Source organism: Saimiri boliviensis, chromosome 15 (assembly GCF_048565385.1).
Source record: "Saimiri boliviensis isolate mSaiBol1 chromosome 15, mSaiBol1.pri, whole genome shotgun sequence".
In the NCBI taxonomy this organism is placed as follows: Eukaryota; Metazoa; Chordata; class Mammalia; order Primates; family Cebidae; genus Saimiri; species Saimiri boliviensis.
Window position 1 is genome coordinate 13,156,400 of NC_133463.1, and position 19,155 is coordinate 13,175,554.

The 19,155-nt window shown below is 39.9% G+C and overlaps 1 protein-coding gene across 2 annotated transcripts in view; it reads right to left on the minus strand.

Moving 5' to 3' along the window:
* The window catches only part of CA8 (carbonic anhydrase 8), a 98,899-nt gene that overhangs the window by 22,470 nt on the left and 57,274 nt on the right, over positions 1–19,155 (minus strand). The window contains exons 5-8 of one of the 2 annotated variants that reach the window (XM_074386675.1): positions 17,538–17,600; positions 15,313–15,361; positions 13,450–13,562; positions 2–13,159 (exon numbers count right to left, since the gene is read on the minus strand). In XM_074386675.1, the coding sequence (XP_074242776.1) occupies positions 13,106–13,159; positions 13,450–13,562; positions 15,313–15,361; positions 17,538–17,600 (279 nt within the window). In that variant the 3' untranslated portion in view covers positions 2–13,105. Of the gene's footprint in view, position 1; positions 13,160–13,449; positions 13,563–15,312; positions 15,362–17,537; positions 17,601–19,155 lie in introns of those variants that run through there. The other variant, XM_003935519.4, reaches the window with a different exon arrangement.

The window sequence follows — 19,155 nt, forward strand, 5'->3', positions numbered from 1 at the left end:
TAAAAGCAGAAGAAAACAGATTAATACATTAAAAAGATTGGAGTTTCATAAAGGACATGCATAAAATGTGCATAAATTACAATTTTAAAAGAGAAAATTAAAATTAAGCTACAAAGAGAAAAAAAGCAGACTTCATTCTTCCAGACCTAAGACATTAGGACACTTTGAAGAGATGACAACAGAAGCAGACATATCAAGGTCTCTGAACAACTCCAACAGACACAGAAATCTGCTGCATTTGTTAATGTAAAAATGACACACACCTCTCTCAAAAAGGTCTTATGCCTATCTATAACATAGTAAGAATGAACAAATGAATGTGTTCTTAAATGCTTCCCAAGTATATCTTAATTAACAGATTCTTATGTTACTGTATGTAAACACTGATTAGATCTTAGATTCATAAGATGGATTCAAGGTTTCCTTTCATCAAAAGACTTCTGCCACTTTTTCAGCCCTCTGGAAAGCATGAGTCTAAAAAATATCTTTGATTTTCCAAAAGTCTGAGTCCAACTTCCGGTCTTCACAATACTGATTTTCAAGTTCATTTCCCTTTCTTGGGTGGCCTCTCCAGGTCCCATGGCTTCCCCATTATAACTGAAGAGGTTCTCAGAGTCCTCAGGGACCTTGCCCACAAGCCTCCCTGCAGTTTCTCTAAGAACCCAGAGCCTGCCAGACATGACTCTCTGGGAAGTATTAATATTTAAGCAACAAGCAAAAGTGATGAGCATTCCCCAGGCTCATTCTCATCTATGAACTAATTTACCTACAGGGTTCATCATCTATTAATTCATTTAAGTGCCACATAGTCACATGACACATTCTTCATTTCTTATACAGAAGGGGAAACTGAGACTGGAACAGTTTTCAAGTTTCCATATTAGCTAGCGGAGAAGTCTGACAATTCCAAATCTATCTGCTGTTTCCTCATTTCCACAGCCACCTCTTTAGGAATTCTAGGCAACTCAGTATAATCTATCTCCTGCATATATCCCAGGGTATTGAGCAAATGTGATTTGGGTAATATCAATTCACCAAAAGTTCACCATCTGTGTATTAAGGGATTACATCTACAAAGATCCTTAATATGACCCAGCCATAGAATTCTGCCATTCATAAAGAGAAATAAAATGCAAGAGAGCAACTAATTCAGGAGCTCCAGCAAAAGTCGAGAAACACCTAGAGACTTAGGGGGCCCACAAAAGCCCTGAATGATACGCAAATGTTTACATGGGAATTTTCCTCAGAAGAGGCTCCCTGACTCCAAGAGTCAAACCCCACAACATTCGAATTCAATACATTCACACACAGAGTTGGAGAAAAATTAAACAGCTAGTTTGATTAGAACCTGGGTCAGAAAGCCAGCTTCCTTTCTGTTGTTTTTTTGGGTGTTTTTTTTTTTCTCTGCACTTATATGCATGCAAAGAAAGATGACTTCAAATGTCTTATTTTTCCATGTCCATGTCACTGAACACTGATTGATTTACCTTAATGAAATTAAGTCTGACCCAACTGGGATTGTCCTGTTTAGTTTTTTATAATACCTATACGTTGTATTTACATAGAGGAGCCAGTCGGAAAAGCAATCAGTTGTTTAATCTGCTTGATGGTTTTTCACTAGATCTTCTTCAGGTATTAGAATGAAAATCCGAGTAGCACCTATTGCTTGCTGCATCTGAAAAACTTCTAGAAGTGAAGATCCCTCAGAATCTCTTATTATTTGCTTTCACCTTAAAGTTTTCCCTAAGTACAGAGTGAAAAGAAAGCTGGTCAGTTTGAGAGAATCTTATGCTTTTTCAAAAAGAAGAATATGACAGTGAGAGCACTGGACTCTGCACCCAAAAGCCAATTCTTGCCTGCTTTGCCATCTAAGACCCAAACAACCCAAGGACTTCACTTCTTCAAGCCTCAGTTTCCACATGTGTATAACAGAGATGATAACAGTATTCACAAGGATAGTCTACGAAATAAGAAAGAATATTCTTGAAAATCACTCAGCATAGTTCCAGGCACACAGGACGTGTCTGCCAAATACTAGCACTTCTATTTTGCAACTTCTTTTGAAGTCGAACCTTTAGCATTTTGAGATAAATATTTAGCTACAGTTTTATATGCAGAAAGTATTTATAATAAACCAAAAACTCACTGAGGAAATTTAAAGTCATCTCTCCTAGCATTCATTTTTCCATGTAATCATAATTGATATCTGCAACCTGAACCAATGAGGCATGCACAGGTCACTGAGGAGCAACGTGGGCTAGAAACTTTACTGCCTCAACATATGAAAGACTCCATTTTTTATTGGCTTTGAAGATTATTTTAAAGCTGGGTTAATTTTATATTTATGTATTCTGAACTGGAGACAAATCTTTCAAGCCCCAGGCCTCACCCTGAAGCACATTCTGTGAAAACAACTTCTTCCAGAAGAGATGATCTGAATCAACAGCCAGCCAGTCCCAAATGACTATACTCTCAGAGAAAACTATTTCACAAGCAATGTTTTTCTCTGATCACAGCAGTGCTTTGAAGAATTCAAACATCAACAGAGATGGAGGGGAATATGCATCTTTCTGAAATGCCAATTTTTCCAAAGCAACCACCCCCAAAACCCTTTAGTCACTTCAAATGGTTTCAAGTGCATTCTGAATCAGCCACACTGAAATGAGAGATTGTGATAAATGAACAGAATAATATTTCGGGATAGAAATCTTTAACAAAACTCAAATGTCAGGGCCTTCCAGAAACCATCATTATAACATATATCTGAATGTATAAGTGAATCCACTGTTAATGCTATTTCACTTTAATATGGTTATTTATTTTTAACCAATTTAAGAGAAAACTGAATTCAGGGCACTGACACTGAACATTTCACGGATAAGTCTCCATCTTCCAAAGGCATTAGATTGAAAAGCCACTGTCCTTTGAACTACAGATGCACTGCAATTGGTCTAAGACATTTATTCCAATCTTCACTGCCTCACAAACCAAATTATCCACTAGAAGTTCAGCTTTAACACTGCTTCTTTATTAATGCATTCAAAAGGCTAATTTCCAGGGTTTGCAGTTTAGTGCTACGTAACTTTCAGGAGTTCCCAAGTTCTAACAGATTTTTTTTTTTTACTTACATTTCATGTGTCATCATGTTAAAAGAGAAATATAACACATAAAAGTCAGTATGCTCTCTCCAGTAACCCATCCATGGGCACTTATATGTTTTCCCTGTCTTGACTGTAATGAACATAGGACTGCAGATATCTCTTCAAGACACTGACTTTAATTCCTTTCAGTCTATATCCGGAAGACAAAATCCGCCAGACATGAAAACATAAGTATTATATGAACTCACTCAGTCGAACTCTTAGAAGCAAAGAGAAGAATGGCAGCTGTCAAGAGCTGGCAGGAAGCAGAAACGGGGATGTAATGGTTAAAGGGTACAAAGTTGCAGTTATGCAAGATAAATAAGTCCTTGAGGTCTCCTATACAGCAGAGTGCCTACAGTTAACAACACTGCATTGTATACTTTAAATTGCTAAGATGGTAGATCTTATGTTAAGTGTTCTTAGCCAACAAAATATTACAACAACAAAGGACATGGGAGGAAGATTTGGGAGGTGACAGATATTTTACGGTTTCGATAAATAGTTCTTTATAAAAGTGGTGCTTGCCTTTTCTTTTATCAATAACAATACAAGAGTAAGAATAATATGATTCCTTATGCTACTAATCAAATTAAAAAGTCAAAAGCAAATTGTACTGAAACACTCCATACGTGTATACAGAGAGAGATACAAACACAGAGAGGACTCTGCACCTTTCACATACTACAGCCTTGTTCTTGCCTCATTTCTCTTCGACCAATTATATAATGTTCCATATAAGACCGATGCTTCCTCTTCCTTACCGACCTCTCATTCATAAACCAGCGCTCACCCTATCATGACTCCTTAATCTGATCTTTTTTAATTTTTTTGAGGAAGAGAGTAGGAAGAACACTCACTCCCCAGTGACACCAACGTCAACGGTCCTGATGCCATCCCCAGCCTAAAGGAGCCCCAACCCCAGATGCTGTCTGCTCTCATCACCTCAAGAGTTTCTGAGCCACACAGATTTAAACATACTCAAGAATTACAGATTAGAGAGCTCACAATCACAGGGAAAGTGCTGTCTATCACTAAGGTCACTAAGAAAATACATATAAAAAATCTCTACAAGCAATTTAAAATAACACATTTTAAGAAAGTGAAGAAACAGTCTCCCCAGTGAGAACCTTGATTTGTACTGTTCAGGATGGCAGCCACTAGGCCCACGTGGCCACCAAGCATTTGAAATGTGGCCTGTCCAATTTGAGATGTGCTGGCAGTGCAGAATACACACTGCAAGCCGAAGACTCAGTATAAAGTAAGAATGGAAGAAATCTCACCAATGACTTTTTACCTTTACATGTTTAAATGATAGTATTTTACACATACTGGGTTAAGTACACTATTTGAATTAGTTTCTTAATTTTATCTGTTTCTTTTGGCTTTTTTTTTTTTAACCATGGCTACTAAAAAGTTTAGTATGTGGATCACATCATGTTTCCACTGGACAGGACTCACCTAGCACTGCCATTCACACTCACCTTCAGGACCTCAGCATTCTCGGGTTAGAGCGCTGATCTCAACTACATGTAGAGACGAACGCAGGTAGATATGAAACAGTGGTTCTCAAAGTATCCTCCCAGAATAAAAGTGTAAGTTGTCAGCAACTACCCCAGGCCTACACAATCAGCAACTCAAGGGTGGAACCCAGCAATCCCTTTAGCAAGCCCTCAGGGGATTCTGACACACACTCAAGTCTGAGAACCATGGATGTCTTCGTCTGTTCTGTGCGGCTGTAACAGAATAGCTGAAACTGGATGAATTATAAAGAACAGAAATGTATTTTCTCACAGTTCTGGAGGCTGGAAGCCCAAGATCAAAGCATTTGGCATTTGGTATTTGGCGAGGGCATTCTTGATGCATCCTCATGTGGCAGAAGGCAGAAAGGCAAGCGAGCCAGCCAGGGAATGCTATGTGAAGCCTCTTTCTTAAGGGTTTTAATCCATTAACAAGGGAAGGGCCCTCATGGCCTGAACACCTCTTAATGGTCCCACCTTCTAATACATCACATTGGCAACACCTGAGTTTTGGAGGTGTTGTCACATTCAAACCATAGAGATGGGCATAGAAGAAAATCTCCAATCATTTGAAATTAGTTTCAAACATGACCATGCTATGGCCCTACAGCAACCTGGACTTTAGGAAAACAGCTCCGATTCCCTATGGAGCATGAAGACCCCTGAGAAAGGCCCGCTGCTTTGTGGGTGAAGTCAGACTTCCTCCGTTGTCCAGGGCCAGACGGGCTTCTAGATCCCATAGGCTGAGCACATGCCAGGCACTAACTCGGGCTGTCAGGATGTAAAGAGTCCTACTTTCCAACCCACAGGAAACATGGAGTGCAGAAGGAATGAAGAGGAGGAACGACTGAAGAAAAAATTTAGAACAGTTTTCAGCATTCTAGAAGACATGTCATGTAAACACAGGGTGAATGAACAATAAGCACATTCATATTCCTTCATTTCACCAGTGTTACTTCAAGTTGAAAGAGAAAGGAAAAAACAAAGACATTTAATAAGAGAATGTAGATAAGCTAAGAGATAAGCAGGGACGGAATGAAGAAAAAGAAGGAAGAAAAAGGCAGGAAAAGGAGAGTAAAACTTAATTCTCAACCCATTTCTGTATGTGTACATACATACTTGTACAGATGCCACTATACCGTAATACCCCATTTCATCAGTTCTAAGATTAATATGTGTTCACATTTTAATGACTCTGTGAAATCAGAATATGTCTTACAATTTCTGGTGTTAAATTTGGTAAAGTTTTGGTATTTGCATTCGTTTCTCGGTATCTCATTTCCAAACACAACAATTCAGCTGAAAAAAAATTTTTTTTTATTTTGGTAACCTAATGCTTAGACCATCATTTATATTAACGTTATATAACAGTGAAAATGCCCATAATCCATGAGTGGATAAAGAAACTGTGGTGTGTGTACACGCACACACATACTCGCGTGATTGAATACTACTCAGCCATAAAGAGGAATAAACTAATAGCATTTGCAGCAACCTGGGTGGAATTGGGAACTATTATTCTAAGTGAAGTAACTCAGGAACGGAAAACCAAACACTGTATGTTCTCACTCATAAGTAGGAGCTAAGTGATGAGGATTCAAAGGCACAGAATGACAAAATAGACTTTGGGTACTCAGGGAGAAAGTGTGGGAAGGGGGTGAGGGATAAAAGATGACAAATTGGGTTCAGTGTATACTGCTCGGGTGATGGGTGCACCAAAATCTCACAAATCACCACTGAAGAACTTACTTGTGTAACCAAATACCACCTGTTCCCTAAAAACCTATGGAAATTTTTTTAATTAATAAAAATAAGGTTATTTAATCATTAGAGATCATTTTTTAAAAAGAAAATTATACTCATTCAGATCCATCCAATTGTGTTTTATCTCCCTACAATAAGGCATGCCAACCAGGAATAATATGAAAAATTCAGCTAAGAAGGGGCTTCCAGACCCATATACTAGAATTCTTATTAATAGCACTCAAGACAATGTATGATGGGCTTAACAGTCTACACTATACTTCAGCTGAAGTCTACACCTCCCTGAATCACAGCTATTACGCATTTAATAGTAAACCATTATGACTGAGAACGTCTTCAATGTTACTAGGGCCAATACGATTACCCTACGGCAGGTGATACACGTCAAGATACCGATTCTTTCCATAACAATATTCAGCAGCTTAATTACATACATAAACTTTATGATATCAAAGGAAACAATGTTCTTTAATTCAATGCAAATTTTCAAATTTATCAATATAATCAGCTATGTGGAAACGCCACCTGTCATTCATTATTCCTTTTGCTATTTATACGTCAAGCATCTCTCTCCTCCACTTCTCGATTTTTGAGACTTCTCGATTTTTCTTGGCATAACTCACAGAATCACATCCTCTTCCCTTGACTCCTCTCACTTTTGTTGCCTTATTTGGACCTTTTTCATTTTTTGCTCTGCTTCCTGTGAAATTCCATGAGCAGCACCAAGTAAAACATTCAAGGACAGACTGATTTATATTCTTCTAAGATTATAATTTTTTTCTAAATCACTCTAAATTGCATTTTAATATACGTAAATGTGTGTCTTTGTGTGTCTATGTTTTAACTCTGCTGCCCTCTGAACAGATGCTGTGATGGAGCTCCATGCTAATAGCAACTAAATCTTTTCCTTGAGAAGTACAGCTAATCAAAAAGTCATCTATTTTCAAGGGCAGTTGAGATTATTCCTTCCAATATGCATTCTTCCATTTGGCTTTCATGTGGGAAGATATGGTTTTACCTCCCAATAATCAGGGAGCATGACTCTAGTAGGTTAGAATTAGACTTTTTCACTGGCCTATTTCAAGGAAAAATACAAAGCTAGGTTCCCTTTGAAGCCAGAGAGCCTAAGGCACAATGGTCTCTCTCTGGATCTTAACATAACACACGGCCAGTACAATAGTACAATATTGTATATCTAGAGGATCAGTTAACACTCAATATAGTTCAGCTTTAAGATGGCAAATGCTGGCAACGGAATCCTTAATGGAATTCTAGGTGGAAATGAGAATTTGGAGCACACAACAAGGCTACACCTTTCAATCAATTAAAATTTGCTGTGATTATAAAGAAAAAAAAAAAATTGTTAGATGGAGTTTCGTTCCTATTGCCCAGGCTGGAGTGCATGCAATGGCTCAATCTCGGCTCACTGCAATCTTCACCACCCAGGTTCAAAGCAATTCTCCTGCCTCAGCCTCCCAAGCAGCTGGGATCACAGGAGCCCACCACCAGGCCCAGCTAATTTTTGTATTTTTTAGGAGAGACAGGGGTTTCACCAAGTTGGCCAGGCTGGTCTCGAACTCCTGACCTCAGGTGATCTGTCCACCTCAGCTTCCCTAAGTACTCAGATTACTGCACCCTGCAAAGGAAAAATGTTCACTCACTGAAAGATCTGATGTACTTTTAGGAAATTATCCCCCAATAAAGTAATGCTGAACAAATATGACTACAGACATTTAGCTCATCTACTTCATTCTCAAGTCTATAATCTCTCCTTGTGGCTAAATCCAATTAATACTTTTTAGTCCTTAACTGAATGTGTGTGCAGAATCTGACACTCAAGGCTGGGCGCGGTGGCTCAAGCCTTTAATCCCAGCACTTTGGGAGGCTGAGGCAGGTGGATCACGAGGTCAAGAGATCGAGACCATCCTGGTCAACATGGTGAAACCCCGTCTCTACTAAAAATACAAAAAATTAGCTGGGCATGGTGGCACGTGCCTGTAATCCCAGCTACTCAGGAGGCTGAGGCAGGAGAATTGCCTGAATCCAGGAGGTGGAGGTTGCAGTGAGCCGAGATCGCACCATTGCACTCCAGCCTGGGTAACAAGAGCGAAACTCCGTCTCAACAACAACAACAAAAAAAGAATCTGACACTCACGATCTCTCCACTCCTTCTTGAAACTCACCTCTCCATAGCTTCTCTAACCATTACGAAGTCTCCTGTGTTTTTCCACTTGTCAAGCCATTCCCTGGGGACACTCTTACAGTGCACACCCCTGATTAGAGTCCACTCCCTCATTCTCTGAAGGAGCTCCTCTTCTACACTAACTGCTTCACCCACCACTTGTACACCATACCCCTTTCTTGGATGTCTTAAAGGTATCTCAAACTCTCCATATTTGCAACCATAAACTTGGCATCTTCTCCATGAAGGCTACTCTTTCTTCTTGATTCCTTATCACGGAAGAAAGCAACAGCTTACATCTGCCAGTCAACCAAGCCAAATCCAGGGGACGTCCAGGGACAAGGGGGTCTTTCCTTCCTATGTCATCAGCCACAAGGTTCTGCTTCAACTTCCTTATTATTTCTAAAGTCACTCCCTTCCCTCTGTCCCACTGCCACATGATCCACATCTTTACACTGCAGCTACAGAGCATGCTTCTTGAATTCAAATTTGGTCCTATCTCTCTCCTCCTTACAACATTCCTGTGATTCTCTACCACCTTCAGGAGAAAGCCAGTCCCCACGGCACAGCCCTGAGGCTCACTGAGGAAGGCGCCTGCTCCCCTCTCCGACCTCCTCACATCACAGGCTCTCTACACGTACTGCAAGCGTTTCCAAAATGCACTCTGTGTTCTCTGGCCTCCCTGCCAGACACAAGCATACAGACACTTTTACCCTGTTGGCAATCCTCACAAATACTCAGGCAACACCTCCTTACTTGGCTTGGGGAAGAACTCTAGATAACTAACTCTCATCCAGGCACCTTTCCTATGTGCTACCTCAAGACTACAACCATACCATCCCACAGTGCTGGACTGGGTTTTTCTTTTCATGTGCACCTATGTATCAGCCGGCCTTTCACCCTAGATAGTGAATTATTTTGAGAGTATCTTATTGATCTCCTCTTGTCAGTACTCATTACAGTAATTGTCACAGAGCAAATGTCAAATAATTGACAAATAAATGAAGGAATGCATGAATCAATGAACAAGTTATCCAAATCAGTCTCAAAGGAGCAATTTCACATGCTAACAACTACCTATGAGAAGGATAAAGAAATGGAAGCTCAAACTACGACATAATTACCTTACTATACCAATGAATTGCTTTTATTTACAGGGTCAATGACAAGTAAAGGCAAATGAATGTGTCCTAGTATCATAAAACACACTGTATGTTAAGCCTCGGGGCTTTGAAATTTGGGTATCTATGATTTTGGGCTATCTGCAACAACAACAAAGAAATGTGTATGTATCCTTGAGTCAAACTGCAGGAAAAGCAAATGTAGAGGAAGTTTGATGTTTTACACGTGTCATTCACAGAACAACAACACCTGTATGACCCACGGCCCCTGCACAGGTTGCAGGCCCTGAGTCTGACCTGGATGTGGTGTCTGGCAGTCATCATGGCCCTCACGTGCCTGTGAATTCCAGATTCCTTCTCTGCTTCAGAAATACAAAGTCAGCAAGAGAAGTGACCTGGAGTGACCAGATGGCAAACAGGAGTGAATTACACGGGGTCCTACCAGTTTAGAAGAGTTTTAGGAAGGATACCTCAGAAAGTATCAGCCTCAGGAAAGTGTCCCAGTGTGTCTGCTCCCATCCTCACTACGTGATTCTTCTCTGTCCACATTCTTTTCTTGGGTGTCTCATTTGTTTTGTTATTCCGCTCTTTTTTTGATGCTAAAGATCCCTAAACCTGCACGTCAGGCCTCAGCTGCTGAAGTCCTCATTATGTGTTTCCAGCTGTCTGAGGGAAACAAAACTCCTCCAACTGGGGATACAGAACATAACACAGGAAAAGGCAGACACCTCTGTAACACTGCTGGGGACTGAAGGTCTCAAAGGAAGTACAATGTTGAAAAGGGCACACCAAAAGTGGGCAGTAGTTAAGCACCCAGCGCTGACATCACACATGACTGGCTGGATCTCCAAATCTACCCTTACTGCCTGTTTCCTGCAGGCAAAAGTTTCTGAATTTCCCTAGGACTCAATCACCCCATCTGAAATCTGGGAATGATAATGGAAGTCACCATATCATGGGAACAACTGTCCTATTCACAGATTATTTTCAATATGTCTACAAAACCTCTAGTGTTTCCTAAATCTTAAAAACAAAACAAAACAAAAAAACACTTGACTACTCTCTAAACGTTGTCCCTAAATCCCTCCTTTCCTTTCCCTTTCAACTTCTAGAAAGATGGTCTATATGGTCCATGTTTATGCTTGGTCCCTCTACGTTCAGCTCTACATTCTATACAAACATCTCCTTTGGGTTAACAGTGGCCTAACTGGTGATTACAGCTCTTGTTCATGCATCTTGTTTGCAATGATGAGGCAAATCAGAAAAGAAAAGAAGGCTTTCACCGCGGTAGGAGCCTAAAAGCAAACTGCTTGGATGGCCAAAGGTGTTTACTTACCTGGAGAAACCAGAAACAGTGCAGTGGAAGGGATGGAGGAAGAATGGTATTGGAGAAGGGAAACCAAAGGTCCGCAAAAGAGGCTACTAAAACCAGAATCAAGCAGTGAGCATGCCTGGCCAGGGAAAACATTAGGTATCAAAGGACAAGAACAAGTCAAGATCCGGAATTTAAGCCAGATGAAAGGCAGAAGTTCAGAGTCAAGAAACTCCAATCACCTGGGCCCATTTTTAAAAGGTCCTGTAGCTATTTGATGCTTGGGTGGGCAGCACTTGTCCTACTGAAATTCTCCAGGGCGTTTCTCAGTATTAACCCCTTCTCCTCCACATCTTGGCAACCCTGCCCCCCTGTTCTTCTCAAGACCCTTGGTCCTTAGTTCCTAAGGAGGCATCACCTCCCCCATCTCCACTGCAGTGTCACAGTCAGCGGGAACTATCTTCCTGTCTTCCTACGCAGCGTGAGCTATAGCACCAAGAATTGCTAGCTCATCTGATCACTGAATCTGTTTTCTTCTTCTACTTGGTCTTGAAGCTAGAATGCACTTCCCACCTTCCCCTGCAGTGAGGGTAGTCATGTGACCAGTTGTAGCCAACAGAAAGTAAGGATAAGTGGAGCTCACTGCTTCCACCCCTGGACCTCAAAAGATCCCTGTTGAGAACCTTTGCACTATTCTCACCGAGGGCGACTGTAGGAGGAAGGCAGTGCAGATGAAAGCATTTCTTTCAACCTGGTTCCCTGAAAGACTACACAGAGAAAAGCCATCGCTGCGAATCAGACACACATATGTTGGATTTTATGTGAGTATGAAATAAATTTCTACTGTGTTAAGTCACTGACATTTTGAGGTTTATCTGGTGTAGCCGCCATCATCTTCACTGTTAAGTCACAAATCTAGAAATCGTGAGTCCAAAACTCTAGGCTTAACAGACCCAAATTTCTAACTTCCTTCCTCTCCTTCACCAGACTAACTTCTAATATTTTGCAGGAATTATTCCCTACACCTCTTGGACTTGGTTGTGTTTCTTCCATATGCATTTCCAGAGCACGCTATTTATTAGCATTTTAATTGTCTAGTCATCTGCCTCTCCAACTCTATGAACTTTTTGAGGGTAAAGAATGTGTTTTACTCTTGTCAACCTCTGTGTCCAGCTGGCATTCAGGAAGGGTTTGTGTCCTTCATTTTTAAATTAAAAGCAATGTGTATTTAGTGGTACTAAAAAAGCAAGAACACATCCCTAGTGATAACTGGTGTTGGTAGCATATACCCCTATTGGAATTGATGAAAAGAGCCCTTTGTCTCAACAGTTGTTTTTCTCAAACCCGTATACCAAGTCTAACCAGGTGAAGCATAGTCTCATAAAAGAACAAATAGATGAATGACTAAATGTAAGAACAAGGATTTGTCATATAAAAATATGAAGGTTCAAAGGTGATATGATCAGAGTTCATAAAATAATAAGGGCTATGGGGAGGAGAGGCTGAGGGGGGAAATTTTTTAATTAATCCCTAGCAAAACAGAAATTAAGAGAAATTATTAAATGTTGGAAGAAGGATTTTTTTAATATTTAAGGACAAACTAAAGAAAGCTTTACTGAGAAGTAAGAAATAATGGGGAATATTTAAAAGCTACCAAAGAAAAGTTGGTTTGCTGAGAGTATTTCCCAAGCCTTTTGAGTTTGATCATGAAAGAACAATATAGCTCTCCAGAATGTATCAATGCCCTAGAGAGATCCCTGAAAGACAGAAGATATTTAAAGCCCCTTTTGCAATATCAAAATTATGGTTTAAATACATTAGAGTGATGCTGCCTCATGCTCCACCAGCTAACATCCCAGTGACAGTTCACTCCAGTGTTCCTACCCACCGCACAGTAGCATTTAGGGCCCCTATGAAGAGCCCAAGGCAGGGAGTGAGTGACCAAAAGTGGAGCTAGAAAACAATCCAGAATTTTCCAGCGCATTCCTTCTGGGTCCTTCACCCCTACATAGGCAGAATTTTCCTGTACACACCAAGGCAAAACTATGACAAAGCCTATGTGTGACTTACAGAAATAACCAGCATCCCCACTTAACTTCCAGGCTTTCTCTTCTCCACACCTGGGGAAATTCACATAAAGAAATAACTAGACTAATCAAAAGTTTTCCTCCTTCAGTGATTTCTATTAACTCTCTAAAAACTAACTTTTGAAATACAAAACATAAATGAGTGTTGGGTTCTGTCCATCCTTGACCTTTCAATCACTTTCACTAGTTCAAGCCATTTAACTTTCATCTGGAAAGGTATGACTGATCTAAAGGCAGCTAAAACATAAATAGGCATTTTCCTTTCTCAGAAACAATGTTTAACTCAGAACTTCACTCTGAAAGATTCAAGGTAACACACTCACCTGTAGCTGGGATATAGTTAAAGGATATCGGAATAATATCCAGGTGACACCTTCACTGCAAGGTGGGATGGTGAGAGAGCCTTCATACACCCAGTAATCCCGCAGCAGAGGGTCTACACGGCCACATGGACGTGTCATGAAAAGGCAAGTGAATCAGTAACAATCCTGATGACTCCAACAACAATTTTCAAAATTACAAACTGTCCAAATGACACTTCAAAGATGGAAGTCATTTTCAAATTAGAGCCCCACAATATTAAACTACTCATTTGGAGAAAGTAATGGATAAAAAACATGATGAATTCTCTATTATTTACAGTGATTTCTATCAATGGATTATGGTATATACTGTCAAGTTTAAGCACTTTAGAAGCGTACGTATATTTTGAGTTTTTTCACTTTATTAAAGGATTTACCTAATTGATAGCTAATATTTATTGAATGTTTACAATGTGCCAGCAATTTACATTAATTTATTTAACCTTCACAACAAACCAGTGAGATAGGTAGTATTATTAATGTTATTTTTCAGATGGGGAATAATAACATCAGTAGTTTGCCTAAGGTCACTCAGCTAATAATCACTGGCAGTCAGGATTCGAACTTGGGCAGTCTGGTTTCATAGCCTGTATTTTTTTTTTTAAGAGACAGGGTCTGGCTCTGTCACCCAGGCTGCTGGAGTGCAGTGGTGTGATCATGACCCACTGCATCCTCAAACTGCTGGGCTCAAGCAATCATCTCACCTCAGCCTCCCAAGCAGGGACTATGGGTGCACACCACCACAGCCAGCATTTTTTTTTTTTCCTTTCTTTAGAGCGTGGTCTGGCTATGTTGCCTAGGCTAGCCTCAAACTCTTGGCCTCAAGCAATCCTCCCACATCAGTCTCCAAAAGTGTTGAGATTACATAGGTGGGGGCCACCACATCTGTCTGAAAGCCTGTATTTTTAACCATTCAGTACTAGCTACCTCTATACTACTTCTTCAACAGCAAAATATCAAAATCATATTACAAAAGAACAAAATGAATAATTCTTATTAAATCCTTTAGCTCTGCATTAGAGGGATTTATGATTAAATAATAATAAATGTTTACCATATCATAGAAATTGGTTTGTTGTATAGCAATTAAATGTAGAAAACAGGAGATACAATGCATCAACCTATTTGGTTTTTTTTGAAACACTACAAGACAACACATAATTTGGGGAGAGAAATGTGAAGACCAAAATTTTATATACAACAACCTTTAAATCATATTCTGAGTATTTTATGTATAATTGTTACCTGCACACATATACAGTTAGAATAATAATAGTGTTACTGCAGAGAGGTAATCTTATAAAATTAGATACAAAGTTCATTTTACTGTAAAGATTAAGAACTCTACTGAGCAATCTTAGAAGTACATCAGGGTTTCTTGTTTGTTTGAGCCAGAGTTTTACTTTATCAGCCAGGCTGGAGTGCAATCATGTGATCTCGGCTCACTGCAACCTCCACCTCCTGGGTTCAAGCAATTCTCTTGCTTCAGCCTCCTGAGTAGCTGGGATTACAAAGGTGAGCCACCACACCAAGCCAGTTATTTTATTATACTGGTGCTTTATACAGAGGTAGCAATTCTTACAAATGACAATCCTAAGAAAGTTCTTGATGGGTCAATGGAACTAGTGGCAAAGTGTCTCTTTATTACTTCAAACGGTTTACTTCCACATTTAAGAGTAATCTGGAAATGGTATCTGCTAAAGAGAATATAAATTGCAAATAAATTTTATTAACTAAATATATATAGTTTTATATAGCCTACAGAAAACAATGTGACTATAGCCACAGTTAAAATTCATTTTAATGAATCAGATAAATACTCACCTGGTAATAAAGTGTTAGGATTAAAACAAGGTATTGTTTTAGACTTCCCCTGAAAAAGAAAAAAAAAATATGTACCCAATGTTAATGTAGTATTTCTAGATTTTAGAATTAAAAAAAAGTATTAGAAAAAATATAGAATCAAGTCTGTTATGAATGGCCTCATGAGGTCCCACAGATTTGTGGGTGTCTCCTTCTACCTACTCATTCAAGTAATACCGCCTGGTTCCTGCTCTGATTCTATGGCTATTTTCTTTGCTACCATAGTTCAATTCTCCCTGTAAGTCCTGGTGAGGAACCTACAATTGGTGCCCATCTGCCCCCACGTCAGTTACTTTTTCTGCTCTGAGCACAATTCATAGCAGAGATCTGGGCTAAATTCTTACCGTAAAATGCCTGAACCCTGGGTGGGGGAATTTTCAAATTGCCTTTCCTCCTGCTTAATTTCATTGCATCTCCTCACCTTTTCGGCATCACAACCTGGCTTCCAGCTTCCTGTTTTGTCTTATTTGGATCTGGTACTTCAGCTCTGGGATCTATGCTAGATGCTCTCCTCACCTGGAAAGGGAGATCTAAAACACATGGAAATATTCTGTTCCAGTCAATGTTTATCAAAGCTAAATTTAAATTTCAGGGGAATCATCTGTACCCTTATTCAACAATTGACATTTAATATCATCATTTTAAATCATGTCGTTTAAATTGCCTAGACTTTAGAGGCAATTGGTCCTATCAAGTGAATCGGATTTTTCTTAAAAGATTACTGTATTGATCAGTCATAAAAGAATTGTGAAGTGACAGGGGAAAAAAAGATTACTGTATTAATACAGATGCAACAGGGAAAGTTACTGCATCACCTCCAAGTCCCTTCCTGATTTCCTGGGACCATTTTACACATTAAAGACTCTAGCTTACTTGCCTCCCCAATCCTCCTGAGTTCCACAGTGATTGGTGTGGTTAGATGATATAATAAATTTTCTCAGCCCATTGCAATTATACAAATACAAGTCAAAACGTGCCCTCAACCATCTTCTTCTTGGCTTCTTTTGTCTGGACTGGGCTTCCCTTGGATTCATTAAAAACCTACTCAGGAGACCTTCAGTGAAGGTTCTGCCTGGTTCAGTATACCCTGGGTTGTGTCAGTGTAAAACTAATCCAACTTGATTCCCAAACTGATCTTTCTTAGAAGTGAATTTGGGTCTCTGGATCTCCTGCAATCAAGTTCAATTCCTGCTCTGTATCTCCAGCAGCCCTACAAGACTAGACTACTCCCGTCCCCAAGATCACTCACATTCAACTGACACTAAGCATAAGGCAAAAAGGAACTGCTTGTAAGAGAGATTGGCCTTGGCTTCCTAGCAATGCTGGGCCGTTTCATTGCAGGGGCATGTTGATCACAGAAGCTTCTCTTGTATATTAACTTACCACATAGGTGTACTTGATTTCTTTTTAAAATTTATTTAACATAAATGCTTTGACATATGATTCCCCAAATTTGTATTTGTTTCATTGATACAACTTTCCTATAGCATGCAGGTAGGAAAGGGTTAACCCAGCAGGCCTGAGTTGCTCAAACCCTGAACATCCCAGATCAAGGCCTATCTTCAGGACTAACTCTTGGCTCCTGGAATATAACCTCTGAGTTTGGAATATTCTACCCGATAAAAGTGTTTCTGTGCACCTGCAGCCTTGGGCCATGCTGTATTTATGATGAACTCCTGTTGTTACATGCCTGCAGCCTTGAGACATACTGTACCAACTGGAACAGAGAAGCTGGTGCTGACAATGTGACTTACGGTGAAGAGGGCAGGGAGAGGGTTGCTGCTAGAGGTTGAGCAGCTGAGGTCAGTTATGTTGCAGGCATTTTGTGCTCACATGACTGACCCCAATAAATCTCTGGACACCAAGGCTAGAGTAAGCTTCCGTAGTTGGCAACACTTTACACATGTTGTGGCCAATCACTGCTAGGGCAATCAGGGGCATCCTCATGTGATTCCCCAGGGAGGCAACACCTGGAAGCTTGTGCCTGGTTTCCCCCGCATTTCATTCTATGCGCCTTTTCCCTCTGCTTTTTAATCTGTTTCTTTCCACCGTAATAAACCATAACCACAAGGACAGCAGCTTTTCTGAGGTCTGTGAGTCCTTCTAACACAGCACTGAGCCCACAGGTGGTCAGAGGGACCTCCTACACAGGCAGCGTTTTTGTATTATTTTAAATATTGACTTACCTTATATTGAATATCCTGGAGGATTTCAGTCACAGCCTTCAAGCCAACATGCTCCTTTCCTATCTGAAAAATATAAAGCATAAACCATAACCACGGCATTTTTAAGTGTTTAGCTTAAACTCAAAAAAATGAACAGAACTTGGCTCCAGTCCATCTGAATGTCCTTTCTGAGGACTAATTAAATGGCCTTTTATTAATAACTAGGTCAGTATCTACTAAAGGTAATTAAAGTTGTAAAGGAAGCTAGTATAATAAAGTATTAGATATGTAAATGTCCAGAAACTCATTCTAAATTCTTCTTACTATGTATAGGACTCACTCACTTTGCTATACATATCAAATTATAAAATGCTGTTATATAAAAAGACCGAGGATATTTTTGAACTAAAACTACTCAGTACATGTTCAAACCCTTCCATGTTTAACTTTTGGCAGGTATAGATCACTGCTATAAAGGTTTTAACAATACTGAAAAATTATATTAACTTACAAAGCAGATAGGTGATTTTGCTGTTAAATTCACCAAAATCAAGATCTTTTGTGTTTACTACTAGACATAAAAATATAACTACCTTTTTTTTTTTGAGATGGAGTTTCGCTCATTACACAGGCTGGAGTGCAATGGCGTGATCTCGGCTCACCACAACCTCCGCCTCCTGGGTTCAGGCAATTCTCCTGCCTCAGCCTCCTGAGTAGCTGGGATTACAGGCACGTGCCACCATGCCCAGCTAATGTTTTGTATTTTTAGTAGAGACAGGATTTTCACCATGTTGACCAGGATGGTCTCAATCTCTTGACCTTGTGATCCACCCGCCTCGGCCTTCCAAAGTGCTGGGATTACAGGCTTCAGCCACCGCGCCTGGCCTACCTTTCGATTCTTAAATAAATAAGAATATGCTTTTCATAGCCTTCTTTTCAAAAACGTATCACTATATATTATTAGCGTATAAAATGCTCCCCCCAAAAATTCTAATATTTAATATTCTTGACTTCGCCTTTAAAAATTTTAAGTGAAATCTGACCAATTTCCAATGGTCCATGATAATAGAGGAGAATAATGGAGATCACTCAGAATCTCAAATAAGCAATCACTGCTTTTGTCAGCTTTTCTCCTTCCACATAGATATTTGGAGAACGAACTAAGAGAAGCCAGAATAGCTGTCAATATGTTCACATTCTCTGTTTCTCTTGACGTTAACCAATTGCAAAACATGCCAGCTGAAAGAGCATCCAAAGGGAAAGGAGAGAGATGAGAAAAGGATGCTCTACCTATGATAGCCTGTCAGCTCTAAACAATCAAGACATGAACTATTTTCCAGGCATCGACAATTATTCCTGAGTTAGGCTCTAAAAACAGAAAATAAATTTTCTAAAGTTAAAAAAAATTAAAAACCTAATGCATATGTACCTATGGGTGCAGCAGCCTGGAATTTTAGGCAGAAGTCATTACCCATTCTTCAGGAGAAATGGACCTCTCTGTCTCACTGGTTTAACCATCCTATGGCACTGGGAGGCCTACGTCTGCACTTGAGGTGTGTTTTCATCTCAGGCATCTCCTGTCGGGCTGTAAACTCTTTGAAGCATCCGCATGTGAACACTAAGGCCACTCAATGTGGCA